The 19,066-nt window shown below is 48.1% G+C and overlaps 1 protein-coding gene across 1 annotated transcript; it reads right to left on the bottom strand.

Annotated features, from left to right (window-relative positions):
• Window positions 1–9,098: 9,098 nt before the first annotated feature.
• On the bottom strand, window positions 9,099–10,256 carry LOC308347719 (apolipoprotein L2-like). Its single transcript, XM_080811366.1, has 2 exons — window positions 10,195–10,256; window positions 9,099–10,059 (listed from the first exon to the last, which is right to left on the bottom strand). The coding sequence occupies exons 1-2, from the start codon at window positions 10,233–10,235 to the stop codon at window positions 9,201–9,203; spliced, it is 900 nt and encodes a 299-aa protein (XP_080667492.1). The 5' UTR covers window positions 10,236–10,256; the 3' UTR covers window positions 9,099–9,200.
• Window positions 10,257–19,066: the final 8,810 nt, after the last annotated feature.

Raw genomic sequence — 19,066 nt, 5'->3', positions numbered from 1 at the left:
AGTAATGCCCAGTCTTCTCTGCTGTCCTCCCCCAACTTTGAACCGTAGACTGCTTCTAATTCTTTATCTAAAGGAAAGTGAGAAGAACAATCTCCTTGTATAAAACTTTGCGTTTTGCATTTGAGATTGTTTCCTTAAGACATTTGTAGAAGCACGATGACTGGGTCAGAAGCTATCAGCACACACACATTTTTTCATACCCAGCGCCACACTGTTATGAAAAAAATTATACCAATTCACATTCACACTCACAGTACATGAGGGTGTCCACTGCTCTATTCTTAACAGTTCCTCGTAGCCTTTTGTAAAAAACACACCCTTATAGACAGAGAATTTATTTTAGTTCTGTTTTTAGCTTGTCTTGGGAGACAAGGAAAGACAGGAAATGTTGATTATGTTTAAGCATTATTTTTTTTAAGATCTTATTTATTTATTATTAGAGAGAGAAAGAGAGATTGAGAGAACGACTACGAGAAGGGGCAGAGGGAGAAGCAGACTCCCCGTGGAGCTGGGAGCCTGACGTGGGGCTCAATTCCAGGACCCCAGGATCATGAACTGAGCCAAAGACAGACACTAAATCAACTGAGTCACCCACGCACCCCTAAGCATTATTTTTAAGTTTATTTATTTTTTTAGTAGTCTTTACACCAATTTGGGACTCGAACTCACAACCCCAAGGTCAAGAGTCCCAAACTTCTCAGAATAAGCCAGCCAGGTGCCCTTAGGCACTATTTGAAGAAGACAAAAGAGCATTTATCAGCTTCCCCTCCTGAGACCTGACTGAAATGATAGTAAAGCTACTTACAGGTATAAAAATAACGAATGATAAGAGGGACTCACATTTGTGGTCTTTCCTCTGCACTGGTAATTGCTCTACGACTTTACAAATAATAACCTATATTCTTCCAATAATCATGGAGTTGTGCGTGTATCATTTGCCTCCCTGTTTATAGATAAGGAGACTCAAGTGCAGACTCCGTGACTTGCCCCAGGTCAGAAATCTAGTAAGCGGTAGACTGGGTTCAAGTCTTCAAGGTCCTGCTTGCTGGACTCAAGAACCCCCACACTGCCTCTCCTCATTCTGCTACCACTTTCAAAGGACAACGGGCCCAACAGGAATCCAGAGGCTTAGACAATGTTTGCAGGCAGATTGGGTGGAGAATTGAAGCTGAATAAAGAAGAATAGAGGAACTCCCGTCAGAAAAACAGAGAGAACAAGGCATAGGCAGGAAGAATGGTCTGCTGGGCAGAGCTGCGGAGAGGGAGACGGAAGCTGAGAGGCAGGTGGAGGTGAGCAGGAATAAGGTTACCAACCCCACACCCGACCCTATATTCACGGCAGCCTAAGTCTACACCGGAACGGGGAAAATCAGAAGTGAAATACTCCAGAAAAAATACCTCTGTCTTCTGACATCTAAAGGGTCCTCATCCGATCACTCTACATGGAAGCCTGTCAGTCAACTTACCTCTTTCTTAATATAAATGGGTAATCTATGATCAGAAATGTAAGAAAGATGACCAGATGGAAAGGGTGGCTAAGGTAGATAAAAAAATGAGTCCAGAAGGGGAGCCTGTCGGGCTCAGTTGGTAGAGCATGCAACTCTTGATCTCAAGGTGATGAGTTCAAGCCCCACAATGGGCACAGAGGTTGCTTTCAAAACAACAACAACAAAAATCAACTGGACTTCATAAACCTTAAAAACAATACCAGAAGAAGCACATAATTTTGATTATAGAAAATAATTTTTTAAACCTTGACCCAATGTCCTCAGGGAGATTAGAAAGGTGTTGTCTTCCCAAAATGAGAACATGATGCACTGAAAAACTAAAATAATAATAATAATAATAATAATAATAATATACCAAAAAAAAGCTCTTGGGACTTCAAAAGTGATTGACAAACTAAAGAAGTCTAGGTAAAGGTTGGAATAGTCAAGGAAAACTTCCAGAAAATAAAACAAAAAGTTGACAGAAGAAATGGAACTAAATGAGGAATGACAAGTTACCAATGTTCTCAATTCTTAGAAAATTACTTGAGAAAGAGCTGCAGGAAAAAAAAAAGTTCATGTGTTTATGGGGTGAGGTAGAGGATAATGACCAAGAAACCAAGAGACAGAAAGATGTGAAGTCCAGGAAACAGGAAAATTAACATAGATAGAAAGGAGTCCAAGGAATACAGCTGGGCATGCACCAGACCTAGAGAGCAACCAGCCCAGAATGGAGTAAGAAGTGAAGAGTTCTATGGGGAAAGGGGACTTATAATAATATATACGATATAGTATCTTACATAACGCACTATTCAAAAGAAATTGAGGAAACATTGAAGGTAACACTGTAAGGGGATAAAAAAAAAGGCAATTAGAAATTCAGGAAAAACTAAAGCTGTACAAGAAAGCATGTACAAAAAAAAAAAAAAGAAAGAAAGAAAGAAAGAAAAAGAAAGCATGTACAGGGGTGCCTGGGTGGCTCAGTGGGTTAAGTGTCTGCCTTCAGCTCAGGTCAGGATCCCAGGGTCCTGAGATCTTGTCCCACATCAGACTCCTTGCTCAGTGGGGAGCCTGCTTTTCCCTCTGCCTGCTGCTCCCCTCTCACTTTCTGACAAATTAATAAGAAACTTAAAAAAAAAAAAGAACATGTAAAATCATATTTCACAAGTTAGCTTTATAGTAAACAATACTGAAAACATCACACATATGTAAACATTCTTCTCTGATTTTTCAACTTCTAGAACAAAAGAGACCATTTAATTATGAGAACCAAATGCGCTTGTTGCCAATATGTAAATCAAAGTGGAATGGTAGAAGTTGGGAACTGAAGCACTGAAGAGAGGAGAAGGATTAATATTCTCATTTTACAAAGTGAGGACCCAAAAATACCAGCTACAATTCAGAGGCTAGGAAATGAAGAGGTAACAAAGGGGGCGGGGGGGGCGCGGAAGGAACAAAGGTGGGGAAGTGTGTAAGAAAAAGTATAAAAATAAGTGAAATCATCATCTGCCCTAGTAAGAAATGAATAGCTCATATTGCAATTTAAAAATCAAGGGAATGAAGTTAGCTATCGTGGTGGGTGACTATCTACTTTGCACCAGGCACCGTTCTAAGTGATTTGGACGCATCAACTCATACATTAGTTCTCACCATGACTCTGTAAGAAAAGGAACTGAAACCCAGAAAGGTTAGGTAATTGACCCAAAGCACCCAGCTAGTGCCAGAGCCGGAATTCAAATCCAGACTCCCTGTCTCCAGAGCCTACACTCTCACCTATTCTGTTCTCCCAATGTAGGAATATCATAAAAAGATATTGATTAACCACCTACAGAAAAAGCAACACATTAAAAGTGATTGTTTTTAATTGGGAAAGTGGGTGAGCAGAGAGCCCTCGGGACTAATGGATTTGTTTCAACCATTTGCACATGTTACTTTGATTTTTTTTTAAGATTTTATTTATTTGTTTAACAGACAGAGATCACAAGTAGGCAGAGAGGCAGGCAGAGAGAGAGAGGGGGAAGCAGGCTCCCTGCCAAGCAGAGAGCCCGATGCGGGGCTCGATCCCAGGACCCTGAGAACATGACCTGAGCCGAAGGCAGAGGTTTAACTCACTGAGCCACCCAGGTGCCCCTTTTTCTTTAATTTTAAGAAAGTGGAAGTCCCTTTAGAGCAGTGAGTAAAGGCTCACCCCAATAATGGGCTGGTTTCTGGCACCACCACATTCAAGATGATGAGAGCCAGTGGATCAGGTACCCAAAAACACTCAGCCTGACACCTGATGTGACAAGTGGCAATGTGGGAGAAACCTCCGTGGTTGATAAAGTAAGTTCTCTAAGAAAAGTGGGATGATAACGTAGGTTCAATGAGAATAATCAGCGTGAGCGCCACCCTTCCACAGGTATATGGGCTAGCCATCCCTCGCCCACTCCCACAGGCACCCATGGCTTTTCCTCCACTCAAAGGTAGCAAGACTCCTTGGAGGAAAACAGAATTCCAGGGGCCTTCAATAGGCCCTGCTCCACAAGGAAAGGCTGCTTCGGGGATGTTCAGAGCGGTGCTCTGGCGATCCTACCAAATTACATAGAATAATGATGATCCTTGACAATGATTATTCTGATCATGTTTAATTGGGCCAGGCTGAGTCTGTGAAAGGCCGTGAGTTCCTAATAATGTTCAAAGGAGAAGAGCTGAGACCAAGGGCACAGAAAAGGTAGATATAAAGGTGAAAAGTTGTAATGCAAAAAGGCGTTAGTATAATGGGGACTGTTCCACGGTTAATTAATCCTAATAAGAAATGGGGTCTTTTTTTAATAAAGATTTCATTTATTTGAGAGAGAGAGAAAGCGAGAGAGCATGAACAGGGGGAGGGAGGGAGGAGGGGCAGGCAGAGGGAGAGGGAGAAGCAGAATTCCCACGGAGCAGGGGTCCCAGGCAGCGAAATGACGTCACGAAGCACAAGGACCAAGAGCAAAAGCAGAGAGCAGCAGCAGTGTGCGCGCAGAAAGAGCCAGACCCCGGATGACACCAAACATTCGCCAATGTGTCTGCACTCTGGGTCCCAGCCTTCCCGTCCTCTGCTATTCTGGGCCCGGCCCTTACCCTTGTCCTGGGCCTCAACTGGGTTTGATGCTGGACAAGGCTCCCTCCGGCCTGATTAGTACGCGGGGTGTCCCTGGCTAGCCTGCAGATCGCTCAGTTCCTGGCAAGGCTGGCAGGAGGAGAAGGAGGGAAGAAGCCTGCCCCTGCCCACCTGCGTGGCCCCGACAGGACACGGAGCCCTCCCATCCCCACCTCCCATCCCCACTGGCTCTGGCTAGGCTCTCCGGAGGCAGCAGGACAGAGAGTCTCACCAAACCATCTCCCTGGAAGGGCTGCAGGCAGGCTCCTCGGGCAGGGAGGAAAGGGGAGCCAAGTTCAAAGTCCTTAGCATGCCCCCGCCCCCAGTTCCCTAACGCTCCTGCTCCGGTCTTCCTCACTGTTCCCTGATTCCGTGTTGCCTTGGTCCCGGCACCCTCAAGGACACCTCGTTTCCCTGCTTCTTTCATTTTTTTTCTTTTTAATTTTTATTTCAAGTAGGCTCCATGCCCATTCTGAAGCTTGAACTCACAACCCTGAGATGGAGAGTTGCAGACTCTAGCCAGCCCCGAGCCCCTCCTTGCTTCTCATCACACCTCAGCCTCCAGGCCATTGTTTGGGCTGTTCCTCCCCTCCCCGAATGCCTTTCCCCACCTGCCTCACCTTGTAAAGTTGACCTGTGCTGAGAGGCCCCGCTCAACCACTGCTTCCCCTGCCATCTTCCCCTGTGGACCCTTGGGTTCCCCTTCAGTGTGCGCTGTCCTGACTGCAGTCCTCTGTGTGTCCTCCTCTGTTGGACTCTGAGCACTGCTGGACCATGTCTATCCCTTGCCGTACCTCCTGTCAGGGCCTCCCGGGGAACCCTGAGCTGGGCTCAGAGCCAAGGTGTGGGAGCACAGCGCACCCAGCTCCACTCCCCGCTGAGCAATTCCACTATTTTCTGGTCTATCCTGATGAAAAGCTTGTCCTGGCCGAGAACAAATAAGACCAGGCCTCATATTTCACACGAATTGCCCTCCTGATTTAATGTGCTTTGGACTGTCCTCCCAGATTTCTGGGCATGGAAATGTCTTCATGCCCCCGCCATGGCGTTGTTGATGTGAAGAGAAAGAGGAAGAGGAAGTTGCAGTAAAACATGGGTGTCCTGATGCCTGAGCCTTAGCAGGACTTTCCAAAGCCTCCCCTCCCCCAGGGTGGCCAGGCCAGGCCTGGATGTCGGGCCCAGCTCCCTCTAACCTCACCCCACTTTTGTCTGCTAACTGTTGCCAGGATCATGGGGAGAAGGGGGGAAGCCATTTCTTTCCTGCCCTGCAGGCTCCTCTGAAGGCATAGAGAAACCCTGTTCCTTTGGAGAGTAGGCGGCACCCAGTAAATATGTCCTGAAGGAGGAGGAGGAGGAAGAGAAAAGGGAGGAGGATTGAAGAAGAAAAGGGGACATGGGCAGAGGGCGGCGGTGGTGCTGGGTGGCTTAGTGGGTTAAGTCTCTGCCTTCGGCTCGGGTCATGATCTCAGGGTCCTGGATCGAGCCCCGCGTCGGGCTCTCTACTCAGCGGGGAGCCTGCTTCCTCCTCTCTCTGCCTGCCTCTCTGCCTGCTTTTGATCTCTGTCTGTCAAATAAATAAAATCCTAAAAAAAAAAAAAAGAAAGAAAGAAAAAGAGAGGGGGACAAGAAGGAGGAAGGGGAGAAGTGGGAGGAGGAGAAGGAAAAACCAAAAGACTTGGACAAAATCAATCAGTCAGTCGATCCCAACAGGACCTAAGTGTAAGCTAGAAAGAAAAATCTACAAATGTCCTGGGGAAAATATTTTTAAAAAACAATGTTGATTTGGACAAACTTTTCTAATCAAGATACAAATCCCAAATGCCATAAAGGGAAAGTTATCTGACCTCTTAACAGTTAAAAATTGCATAGGACACCATGACAAAGTCAGACTACAGCGAGAGGCCAGGAGGCCCCACCCACGATCCTTGGACCAGCAAAAGCTGAGCGCCCAGGAAACACGACAGATCCTAGGAATCCCCATGAAAAGACCGAAGCCAAGTTCTTAAGAGATGGGAACAGAGAATCCCCCGGGAAGGGACTCACCCAGACTCACACGGTTGTCGGCAGGCAGGGCAGAAGGGAAGACCAAGCCCCCTGAAGCAGGTGTTTGGTAAGAAATGAGATTATTACAACCCAAAGGCTTCTAGGTTTACCTCTGCCGGCGAACACACGGATCTAAGTTCACGCCCTTATCATCAACCCCAGGAGTCTACAGTTTGGTCTTTTCAGATTCGAAGCCTGGACCACACTGCAGTGTGACACTTCTCACCCCTGGTCCCTCTCTTCCCTCTGCTGCGGACACACAGGCCGACCTCTTCTCTTCCTGCCCCTCAGTGGGTGGAACAGAGGCCCCAGTCGGGGGCAGGGAGCAAAGCCCAGACATCTCCCTGCTCTGTCTCCCAGGCATGGTCATGGTCACGGTCATAGCAGCCTGGGCCAGTCACTCCCTGTCAGGCCCTCAGGCTCCCTGCAGGCTGGGCACTGCACAGACACTCAGAGACACTGTGGGCAACACAACCCGGCGTCCTTGTACCTCAAAAGGAAATCCCTTGCTGGGGGCCGCCCAGAGGCTCTGCCTCACCTGCCCTCCACCTGCTCTGCTGCCTCCCAAATTCCCAAAGGCATGAACACCCCAACATCTGCCTTTCATCTGGGGTCGCCTGCTCAGGTCACACGTAGTCTGCCACCCAGTATGAGCGGTGTCTCCATCCCTCTCCACTGTTTTGGGGGCACAGGGGGAGGGGAGAAGCAGTCAGACAGACCCGGCTACAAATCCGGGCTGCGTCCCTGCTCCGCGTGGGACCTGAGGCGTGAGCTGCACGTTCCCCCCATCGACAAAATCGTGACAACACACGATCCTTTCCTGACAGAGCTGTTTGGAGGGGGAGTCCACGGGCAGGGACCCACCCGCTGAGCTCACCCAGGGATTGTCCTTGGAGCTGAGACACATCCAGGGGCTTGTGCCTGGGTGGACCCGGGTGTGCGTCTGGACAATAACCACACCTCAGGGCCCAGATATGTCAGGGACCTGAAGGGAAACTGAAAGTGTCCACGGCCCAGCAGCTCGTGAGGAAACAAACATGTCTGGGCTGGTCCCACCCTCCCACCCACCCTCGGCTGTCCTGACTCCCTCAAAGGAACAAGCCCACACCTGACATTCCAGGACCTTCTCTGCTCAGACCCACTTGCCACTGACACACTGTGGGACCCTCAGCAAATGACTCCTGCCCCACGATGTGACGTCCCTGAGAGCTGTGTCCTGAGGGTCTCATGCAGGTATGGCAGGGCCTCCGGACCTTGCCAGGCTCCAGGATCACGGCCCCGCAGTGCGGCGGCCAGGCTGGGCCTGCAGGCCCCTCAGGTGAGGATTCGGTGTCTTTGACCTGCAGGGACGAGTGCCGAGTCCGCCCCACCTGGGGGCCCGAAATCGGACTCCTCTTGACCCCCAAGGATCACAAGGAAAGTCACCCAGGATGACCGCAGTTCCAGAGTCCGGGTCTCGGGCAACATCTCTCCATGTCAGCCCTCAGGGACGGTGACCCCGGCTCAGCGGGAGGGTCACCCTCACACCTCAGAATGAGGTGTCTGGCCGACGCCACAGCACCATCAGGCGGAGGCTGGGACAGTCAGCAGATGGGGGCTCACGACCAGCACCCCCACCCCGTCTCTCCATCCCGTGGGGACACGTGCTGGGCTCGGCCCTGCTGGACCTTAGGACTCGTGTTTCAGAGCGGGGACCCCAACTGCCAGGTCTCCCTCTGTCTAGGGACCGGGGCGGGGGTGGCCCAAGTAGGGGCTGCAAACTGGACATGGGAGCCATCAGAGTGGCTGCCAGAGACTGACACTTGAGGGGACTGCATCCATGCTCACAGCACCTGGTCACTCGTGGGACGTGGGAGGGGAGCCACGGGTCGGGGTCACTTGTGACCCAGTTGCCAGCGTCACCCCGTGGACAGCCTTATTGGTCTTTGCTCAGATCCCTGGTCAAATCCTACTTCAGGAAGGCTCAGAACTAAGTAAGAAGATGACAAAATCAGGGGTACCAGGGTGGCTCAGTTGGTTGGGCGTCTGCCTTCAGCTCAGGTATCATTACAGGGTCCTGGGATTGAGACCGCATCGGGCTCCCTGCTCAGCAGACAGCCTGCTTCTCTGTCTCCCTCTGCCTGCCGCTCTGCTTACTTGTGCTCTCTCTCCATCTCTCTGTCAAATAAATAAAATCTTTAAAAAAAAATAAAAAAAGATGACAGAATCAAACATGTCGTCTTCTCACACATTCCAACAATGCTAACGTTACTATTCCTGGCCTTCCCATTGCTTGTTCCTCCACATCTCTCTTGATCTATGTTCCCTGTGTCCCCTTTAGTCCTGTCCCCTGTCTGTCCCCTCCTTCCTTATTCCAGGTTCCTTGTTCCTTCCCCTCTTTGACTCCCCCTGCCCACCCTGCATTAACCCCTCCCTCACTGGGCTCAGCTTCAGAAATGCCAAACGCCTCAACCCCCCAACACAAAAGCTTTATTTTGCACTTTTCCCCCCTCTAATAAGCACCTCCATGTCTTTGTCCCACACATGTCCCTGCTCCCCGCCCTGCTCGGGGATCACGGAGTCGGGCCTTTCTTCAGACATTCATAGATCTCGGTGAGCTTCTCCAACTTGCTCTCCAGCTCCCGGGCCCGCCGCCTCATGTCTTCAGCTGACTCTGTCTTTGCTCCTTTTTTCAAGTGCTCAGAGTCTTTCACGAGGTTGACCACATCCTTTGCAAGGGAGAGACCTACGGTGGCCGCACCCATGATCCGGGCTCCTTTGGTCCTTGCCAGAGCAGGGCCTCCAAAAGCTTTCTGCACCTGCCGGCCACCTTGACCTGAGACTCTCGGAGCTGTCATGAGGCGCCTGGCATTGACTACAAGGCGAGGTTTGACTTTGGCCAGCTTGATGGCACGAATATTCTTTGCAATGTTTTGCAGGGCTCTAAAGCATTTATCTGTTAAGGAACAAATCAGGGGTATGCGGTCATGCACAACCTTTGCAACGACCTGCCCTTTGTCAAAATCAGTTGATGTCAGGTCAGCTTGGGCTTTTGCGGGCAACTCGCTTGAGTCTTCCACGATGCTGGTAGACACCTGGGTCACAGTGGCTGCTGCTCCCAGGCCCATTCCAGTTGCCCAGAGTGCCAGACTGGCCCCTGCTGTCACAGGAGCCAGACCCAGACCAAGGATGCTCAGGAGGCCGGACACAACACCAGCAGAGCCGGATACTACATTGGTGATGGTGCAGTTCCTGTGTACCCTGTCCACCTCATCTACAAGCTCGTGGAGCTTTCTTAAGCACTCCTCAAGCTCCACTTTCAACTGGGGAAACTTATGCAGAAACCTCTCCCCAGCCTGCTGCTCTTCGGCCTCCAGATCCATGGCTCTTTGCAGCTCGTTCAGACCTTCACGTAAGGCTTCTGCCTCCTCCCTGTAACAGGGAAGGTCAAGGGATTAGGAGAAGCTTATCTGGAAAATGGGTTTCATTTGATCTAACCCACATACACCACAGAACTTTTACTGCAAACTAAATAGAAAAGAATGTTACAAATGCAAAGAATCCTACCTGCAATGTTGCACACGTTCCGTACACTGCTCATGCTCCATAACACACCCCAGTCAGGGAATAAGTAAGTCCGTGTCATCCTCAGAGGCTCTTAAATATTGGCTATTGGAGGAAGACGGCCTCGCAGTCAAGGACAGGGCCCCACAGTCAGTACCACAGTGTTTGCAGACTGGGAACTCTGCAGATGAAGAAAGGGAAGTGAGGTTGGAACAGAAAATCCTTCATTCAGAGAAACATCGTGTGTGCTGAGGGATGAACCTACCCACAGAGGTGCTCTCGCCCTGGGCACTGGGAAGTGAGCTTTAGGCCCCACCTAGGATGTCAAGGGTCCTAGAACAATAAGACTGTCTTCCGTTGCCTGGGTCTTTGGTCTCGGGACAGCCTGACAAGGTGATGGAGTCTTTGGGTCATGAGCTGTCAGTTGTGACCACGGAGGATCTAGAAACTGGTCTCCCGGGGGAGCAGAAGGCTACAGGTCAGCCATGCAGGCAGATGGGAATGAGCCACAGTAAAACTCTGTCTTGAGGTTCAGGCTGAAAAATACTCTCTCCTGGACCACACATTACCCGGGCTCTCATGAGCCTCCTCCTGACTACACTTTGGCCTTGGTCTTCTGTGCCCTGCCCTTGACAGCCTATCGTGCCCAGTCTGAACAAGAACCCTGTTGAGTCAGGTTAGCAGGAATCCCCCTACCATGAAGTCTCCTCTTAGTGATTTCCCATGCCCTGCCCCTGCCCTGCTCCTCGGCTAGAAATCCCTACCTATCCTCACTCTGTTCCAAGATGAGCCCAATCTCTCTCCCCTATGACATCACTCGATGCCTATGGCCTGAATTAAGTCTTCTTGACCATTTTAATAAGTGTCACAGAAATTGCTTCCTTGCACAGTGTGAGCATCCTGGTGGGAAAAGCTCCCCGTGCACTGTCACATACTGAATACAGGACACTAAGGCCTCCTGAGGATGATGGAAGCCTTGCACTGGAAACCCTCCCAGACTCTGCCCCAAGTGTCTCTCTCTTTGGCTGATGGGAACCTCTATCTTCCCCTGTCACACAGCGGAACTAAGGGGACAGCTCTAGGCGAGCTCCGAGAATGCTTCCGGGGAATCATCCAATCTCAGGGGCATTTGGGGACCCCCCCCAATTTGCAGCTGGTGCCAAAAGTAGGGGCAGCCTTAGGGATGGTGCCCTCAGACTTTGCACTTTGGTTAATTCTGGGTGCTTGGAATTAAAAAAAAGAAAAAAGTAATCTTCAGAGCGAGAAAGGACCTTAGTGACCATTTTGCTTGGCAGCTGCTCTTCCTCCCAAGCCCGCTGTCCTCAGATGGGGCCCAGCCACTGCCCCAACTGACTGAGAGCCAGGACACCCACTACCCTGGTTCCCCTCAGACTCTCCAGCTCATGTCGCGGACTCCCGAGCCACCACCCAGCACCCTCAACCTCACAGGTGTCACCAGCCTAACTCACACCTTAGCTGGTACACCAAGGTCATGTGCAAGTTTACGACACCTCTTAAAGATGCAGAAGACCTCGAGAACCTTCTCTATGAATCACACAGCCGGAAATGACCTGCATTCTGGCAGCTAGCAGAGGAAGTACTTTCCTCCTTGGTGGGGTCTTCTGAGGCTCAGAATCCCTCAAAGGTACACAATTGGCAGCTGCCCCCTGTGGAGCTGGAAGTTGTCACAAAGTCACACTGACTCCTATTGGTCTGGAGCTGCTCTGGGCAGAGAAATAGCTGAGAGTTGGCCTAGGCAGGGTATTGAGATCAACAGAATCAGTTCCTGCTCTGCTTTCATATCTGATAGGCAGGGGCTTACAGCTGGGACACAGGACAAGTGCCCTAACATAGCCAAGGTTGCTGATCTACCCCCTCCCCCAACCCCGCCTCAGGATCCCTTTTTCCCCTCCTTTCCCCTCTGCTGTCCCCCACCTCTGTCTGGACTGTCCTGGCCTCATTTCTGGGTCATTGATGGATTTGATGGGCAGCAGGGGAAGGGAGGAAGTAAGCACCTCAGCCATGACTCTTAGAAGACAAGAGGGAAGTGTCCCTACAGACTCCTGCGCTGGGCGCTCCACTTGACCTCTCTCCGGGGCTCAAGGAAGCTGTTCAAGGGACCGATTCCTCTGTAGGTGAGCTCAGCTGGAGGCATCAACGCAATTCCAGGGATCATCCAGAGAAGTGAAAGGCGACTACCTGGGCTGAGCCCACGAGCTCCCGAGGGCATGGTGTCGCCGTAGTTTTCCCAACTGCTTGCGACTGCGTTGCAGTTAGAAGAAGCTGTCACTTCACCCCTGGGGAAGAGAGAAAAAATCGTGGGGTCAAATGTGAGCCAGCAGAGGCAGCAGGAAGCAGTGAGGGGCCCGGTCTTGGGGCTTCCCTCTGGGATGGCGACAAATCCCCAAATGGACTTTATCCCATGTCTTTGTCTGTGTACTGGCTTCTGTCAGCTGCTATTTAAGGAAAGTTACTCACCTCACTCCAGCTCACTCCCAAGCCAAGTCAGGGTCCTTTCACCTGTTGGGGCACAAGAAGAAGATCATCAGACAAGGAGACTGCCATCTGAGAAGTTACAGAAGCAATAAAACCAAACACAGAAGAAAAGACGGGAACAAGTGTGCTGGAAATTCCTTGAGGTCGGGAACGTGTGTGTTTACTAATGGGTAAGAGCTAATACTGATCAACTATTGATGACAGGCAGGCTCCTGATGTGGCCCCTCACTGAGTACCCCACTCCAGGACCTGGGGCTCCTGGGGCTCCTACTAGTAAGTGGAGGAAACCAACACCTGAACTTAGGTTAGTCCAAGTTCTCACAGTAGTGCTCGAGCCAGGACGGGAACCCGAGTGTCTCTGATCCAAATCCTGTGCTCTACTCCCTTTCATCTACAAAAAGATTTATTTATGTACAGTGACCTTTGAACAATACAGGGGTTAGGGGTGCTGACCCGCATCCTCGTGAAGTAAAAAATACATGCGTAACTTCTGACTTTCAGAACTTAACTATTAATAGCCTACTCCTGACCAAAAGCCTCTCCAATAACATAAATAACCGATCAACACACCGCTTGTATGTTATATGTATTATGAAGTGTGTTCTTGCAACAAAGAAAGCTAGAGAAAATTAAAATGCTAAAATCATAAGGAAGAGAAAGTACATTTACTGTACTGCACATATATTTAATGAAAAAATCTGCATGTAAGTAGATGTGTGTCGTTCAAACTTGTGTTGTTCAAGGGTCAGCTGTCTAAGTTTTTATTTGTAAATGACTCCTCTCCTTCCACAGCGGTGGCTTGCATCAGTAACCAGTCTCTGTCTCGATCAATTTCCTGGTGCCACAGCTTCCCACAGCCTGTGTCTTCCTTGCTTCTGCAAGATTCTTCATCCCACAGGGTCTGGACTCCTGCTGAGTCCTGGCGCAATCCCTACAGCCCTTGTCTAGCCTTCTTGATAACGTGCAGTCCTTGCTATAGAGGACTGGGAACTCTTAGACTCCCAACTCGGAGCCTTAGACTTCTTCTGATTCTTCATCTACATAAAAGTGCAAAAAACAATCTCCTTGTATGAAACACTGCCTGTATTTGAGATTGTTTCCTTAAGACACTTCTAGATGCATGATGACTGGGTCAAAAGCTATCCACACGTTCAAATTCTTTCTTACCTAGAGCCACACTGTTACAAAAAAAGTTATACCAGTTCACATTCACACTCACAGTACATGAGGGTGTCCATCATCCTATTTTTTAAAAAAACAGACCGCTGGGCGCCTGGGTGGCTAGGTTACTGAGCATCTGCCTTCAGGTCTAGTCATGATCCCTGGGTCCTAGGATGGAGTCCCACATCACCACTCTGTGGGAAGCCCTCTTCCCCGTCCCCAACTCCCCCTGCCTGTGTTCCCCCTCTCGCTGTGTCTCTCTCTGTCAAATAAATAAATTAAATCTTTAACAATAAAAATAAAAATAAACTAAAAAATAAAAAACAGACCCTTAACGAGAGAGAATTTATTTTAGTTCTGTTATTACCTTGGCTTGGGAGATGAGGAAAGAAAGCAAATGTTGATTACATTTAAGCCTTATGTTTTACATTAACTTTTTTTTTTTTTTTAATAATCTCTACACCCGATTTGGGACTCGAACTCACAACCCCAAGGTCCAGAGTCCCAGGCTTTTCCAAGTGAGCCAGTCAGGAGCCCCTTGGCACTATCTGAACAAGACAAAAGAGCATTTAATAGCCACCCCTCCTGAGACCTGACTGAAAGAGAGTAAAAGTACTTATAGGTATCAAAATAATGAATGATAACAGTGACTCACATTTGTGTCCTAAGCTCTGGACTGGTGATTGCTCTAAGCCTTTACAAACAGTAACCTGTCTTCTTCCAATCATCACTGAGCTGTGTATCGCTTGCATCCCTGTTTGCAGATCGGGAAACTAAAGCACAGACTATGTGATTTTTCCCAGAGTCAGAAATCTGGTAAGCGGTAGCCTGGGTGCAACCCTGCCTCCTGGACTCAAGAACCCACACAGTGTCTCTCTTCATTCTGCTGCCAATGAAAACGGAGAACAGGGCCCAGCCGTACTCCAGAGGCTTAGACAAATGTTTGAATGCAGACTGGTCGGAGAATTGAAGCTGAATACAGAAAAACAGAGGGAATTTCCATCAGAAAAACAGAGAGAGGGCAAATAGGCAGGAAGAATGGTCTGCTAGGCAGAGCTTCGGAGAGGGAGACGGAAGCTGAGAGGCAGGTGCAGGTGAGCACGAATAAGGTTACCAACCCCACACCCGACCCTATATTCACATCAGCCCAGGTCTACACCAGAAGGGGAAAAGCAGAATCGAAAGCCACCAGAAAAAAAAAACCTGTCTTCTGGTGTCTAGGGAGGCCCTCATCCAATCACTCGACATGGAAACCTGTCAGTCAACTTACCTCTCTCTTAAATACAGATGGGCAATCTAGGATCAGATACACAAGAAAGATGACCAGATGGAAAGGGTGGCTAAGATCGATAAAAAATGACACCAGAAGGGGTCCGTGGCTGGCTCAGTTGGTAGAACATGCAACTCTTGATCTCGAGGTCAAGAGTTCAAGCCCAATGTTGGGCATATAGCTCACATTATAAACAAGTCAGAATTATAGGGCATCTGAGTGGCTCAGTGGGTTAAGCCTCTGCCTTTGGCTCAGGACATGATCTCAGGGTCCTGGGATCGAGACCCACATCGGGCTGTCTGCTCAGCGAGGAGCCTGCTTCCCCCTCTCTCTCTGCCTACTTGTGATCTATTGATCTTTCTCTCTCTCTGTCAAATAAAAATATAAAATCTTTTTTAAAAAAAAGTCAGAATACCCAAATCAACTGGACTTAATAAACCTTAAAAACACTGATACCAGAAGAAACACATAATTTTGATGGAGAATAATTTCTTAAACCTCGAATCAATGTCCTCTGGGAGATTAGAAAAGTGTTGTCTTCATAAAATGAGAACAGGATGCACTGAAAAGGGAAAAAAATAATGGGACAAAAAAGAGATCTTGGGACTTAAAAAGGGATTGACATCTAAAGAAGTCTAAGGTAAGGTTAGAAGAGTCAAGGAAAACTTCCAGAAAATAAAACAAAAAGGTGACAAAGAAGGGGACCTAAACGGGGAATGACAAGTTACCATTTGCTATCATTTCTTAGAAAACTACTTGAGAAAGAGCTGCAGGAAAAAAAAAGTTCATGTGTTCATGGTGTGAGGTGGAGGATAATAACCAAGAAACCAAAAGACAGAAAGATGTGAGGTCCGGGAAACAGGAAAATTAACATAGACAGAAAGGAACCCAAGGAATACAGCTGGGCATGCAGCAGGCCTAGAGAGCAACAGCCCGGAATGGAGTAAGAAGTGAAGAGTTGTGTGGGGAAAGGGGACTTGGTATACTACTTACATGATGCACTGTTCAAAAGAAATTGAGGAGATGTTGAAGGCAACATTGCAAGGGGTAAAAACAAAGGCAATTAGAAAGTTGGGAAAAGTTAAAACTGTACGAGAAAGCGTGTGCCACTACATTTCCCAAGTTAGCTTTACAGTAAACGATACTGAAAACATCACAAATACGTAAACATTCTTGTGTGATTTTTAACTTCTAGAACAAAAGAGACTATTTAAATATAAGAACTAAATGCACTTGTTGCCAATCAATATGTAAATCAAAGTACAATGGTAGAAGTTGGGAGCTGCAGCACTGAAGAGAGGAGAAGGATTAATATCCTCATTTGACAAGGCGGGCAGTCCGAAAATACTGGCTGCGATTGAGAGGCTAGGAAATGAAGAGGTAAGAAAAAAGAAAAAAGAAACAAAGGTGTAAGTAAATTGTTTATGAGTAGACATAACTGAGGACATAAGTTTAGTGGCAGAATGATATTAGGAAAATGTGGGGAGGTGTGTAAGAAAAAGTATAAAAATAAGTGAAATCATTCTCTGCCCTAGTAAGAAATAAATAGCTCATAATACAATTTAAAATTCAAGGGAGGGGTGCCTGGGTGGCTCAGTGGGTTAAGCCTCTGCCTTCGGCTCAGGTCATGATCTCAGGGTCCTGGGATCCAGTCCCCCATCAGGCTCTCTGCTCAGCGGGGAGTCTGCTTCCCCCTCTCTCTCTCTGCCTGCCTCTCTGCCTACTTGTGATCTCTCTCTCTGTGTCAAATAAATAACTAAAAAAAAATCTTAAAATAAAAATAAATAAAAATCAAGGGAATGAAGTTAGCTATCGTGGTGGGTGACTATCTGCTTTGCACCAGGCACCATTCTAAGTGATTTGGACGCATCAACTCATACATTAGTTCTCACCACGACTCTGTAAGAAAAGGAACTGAAGCCCAGAAAGGGTAGGTAATTGACCCAAAGCACCCAGCTAGTGCCAGAGCCAGAATTCAAATCCAGACTCCTTGTCTCCAGAGCCTACACTCTCACCTATTCTGTTTTCCCACTGTAGGAATATCATATAAACATACTGATTAACCACCTAAAGAAAAAGCAACACATTAAAAGTGATTGTTTTTAATTGGGAAAGTGGGTGAGCAGAACCCTTGGGACTAATGGATTTGTTTAAACCATTTGCACTTGTTACTTTGATTTCTTTTTTCATTTTAAGAAAGTGGAAGTCCCTTTAGAGCAGTGAGTAAAGGCTCACCCCAATAATGGGCTGGTTTCTGGCACCACCACGTTCAAGATGATGAGAGCCAGTGGATCAGTACCCATAAGAAATCAGCCTGACTCCTGATGTGACAAGTGGCAGCGTGGGAGAAACCTCGGTGGTAGATAAAGTAAGTTCTCTAAGAAAAGTGGGATGAAAACAGGTTCAACGAGAATAATCAGAGTGACCGCCACCCTTCCACAGGTATATATATGATCAAGCTATCCCTCGCCCACTCCCACAGGCACCCATGGCTTTTCCTCCTCTCAAAGGTAGCAAGACTCCTTGGAAGAAAACTGAATTCCAGGGGCCTTCAATAGCCCCTACTCCAGAAGGAAACGATGCTTCGGGGATGTTCAGAGCGGTGCTCAATAGGGCACTCACTGGCGATCCTACCAAATTACATAGAGTAATGATGATCCTTGATGATGATTATTCTGATCATGTTTAATTGGACCAGACTGAGTCGGTGAAAGGCCGTGAGTTCCTAATAATGTTCAAAGGAGAAGAGCTGAGACCAAGTGCACAAAAAGGTAGATATAAAGGTATAAAGTTGTAATGCAAAAAGGAGTTAGTACAATGGGGACTGTATCACGGTTAACTAATCCTAATAAGAAATGGAGGGGGCGCCTGGGTGGCTCAGTGGGTTAAAGCCTCTGCCTTCGGCTCAGGTCATGATCCCAGGGTCCTGGGATCGAGCCCCGCATCGGGCTCTCTGCTCAGCAGGGAGCCTGCTTCCTCCCTTCTCTCTCTGCCTGCCTCTCTGCCTACTTGTGATCTCTCTGTCAAATAAATAAATAAAATCTTTAAAAAAAAAAAAAAAAGAAATGGAGCCTTTTTTAAATAAAGATTTTAGTTATTTTAGGTAGAGAGTGAGCATGAAAGGGGGAGAGGGACAGGGAGTGGCAGGCAGAGGGAGAGGGAGAAGCAGGCTTCCTGCTCAGCAGGGAGCCCAACGTGGGGCTCCCCCATCACCATCACCAGTTGGATCCTGAATCACAGACTTAAAAAAAGAAAACACAGGGCCCCTGGGTGGCTCAGTTGGTTAAGTGACTGCCTTAGGCTCAGGTCATGATCCCGGAGCCACAGGATCGAGTCCCACATTGGGCTCCCGGCTCCACAGGGAGTCTGCATCTCCCTCTGACCTTCATCCCTCTCATGCTCTCTCTCTCACTCAAATAAATAAATAAATAAATAGATAGATAAATAAATAAATAAATAAATAAAATATTTAAAAAAAGAAACTTAGGTGTTAAAAAAAAAAACCTCACAAACTGTAGACTCATAAAACAAAAAAGTACATTTCACCCCATTTCCCTGGCAGTGACATCTTCCCTAACTATGGTCGTTCTCAAAGCGAGGACATGGACCCCGGTTTAAGGAACTGGATGACGGACCTCACTCAAACTGCCCTAGTTTCTGCCCACACTCACTGGTATGTTTGCATGAGAGTCCGAGGACCCGTCGATTCACGGGACCCTCACAACACTCAAGACTGTTCTGTCCCTGCAAGTAAACTCCCTGGCACTCACCTTTTAGGGTCACACCTTCCCAGGACTTCCCTAACTCCTGGCAACCACTGACCTGCTTTCCATCTCTATAATTTTGGCATTTTGAGAATATTTGTTAAGTTACACAGTATGTAAGCCTTTAAGACTAGCATTTAAAAAACACACCCAGTGTAAAGGGCTTGAGCCCCATCCAAGTTCC

Source organism: Martes martes (genome assembly GCF_963455335.1).
Source record: "Martes martes genome assembly, chromosome: 8".
NCBI classification, from domain to species: domain Eukaryota; kingdom Metazoa; phylum Chordata; class Mammalia; order Carnivora; family Mustelidae; genus Martes; species Martes martes.
The sequence above is the reverse complement of the archived record's forward strand: the minus strand, read 5'-3'. Positions and strand labels throughout refer to the sequence as shown.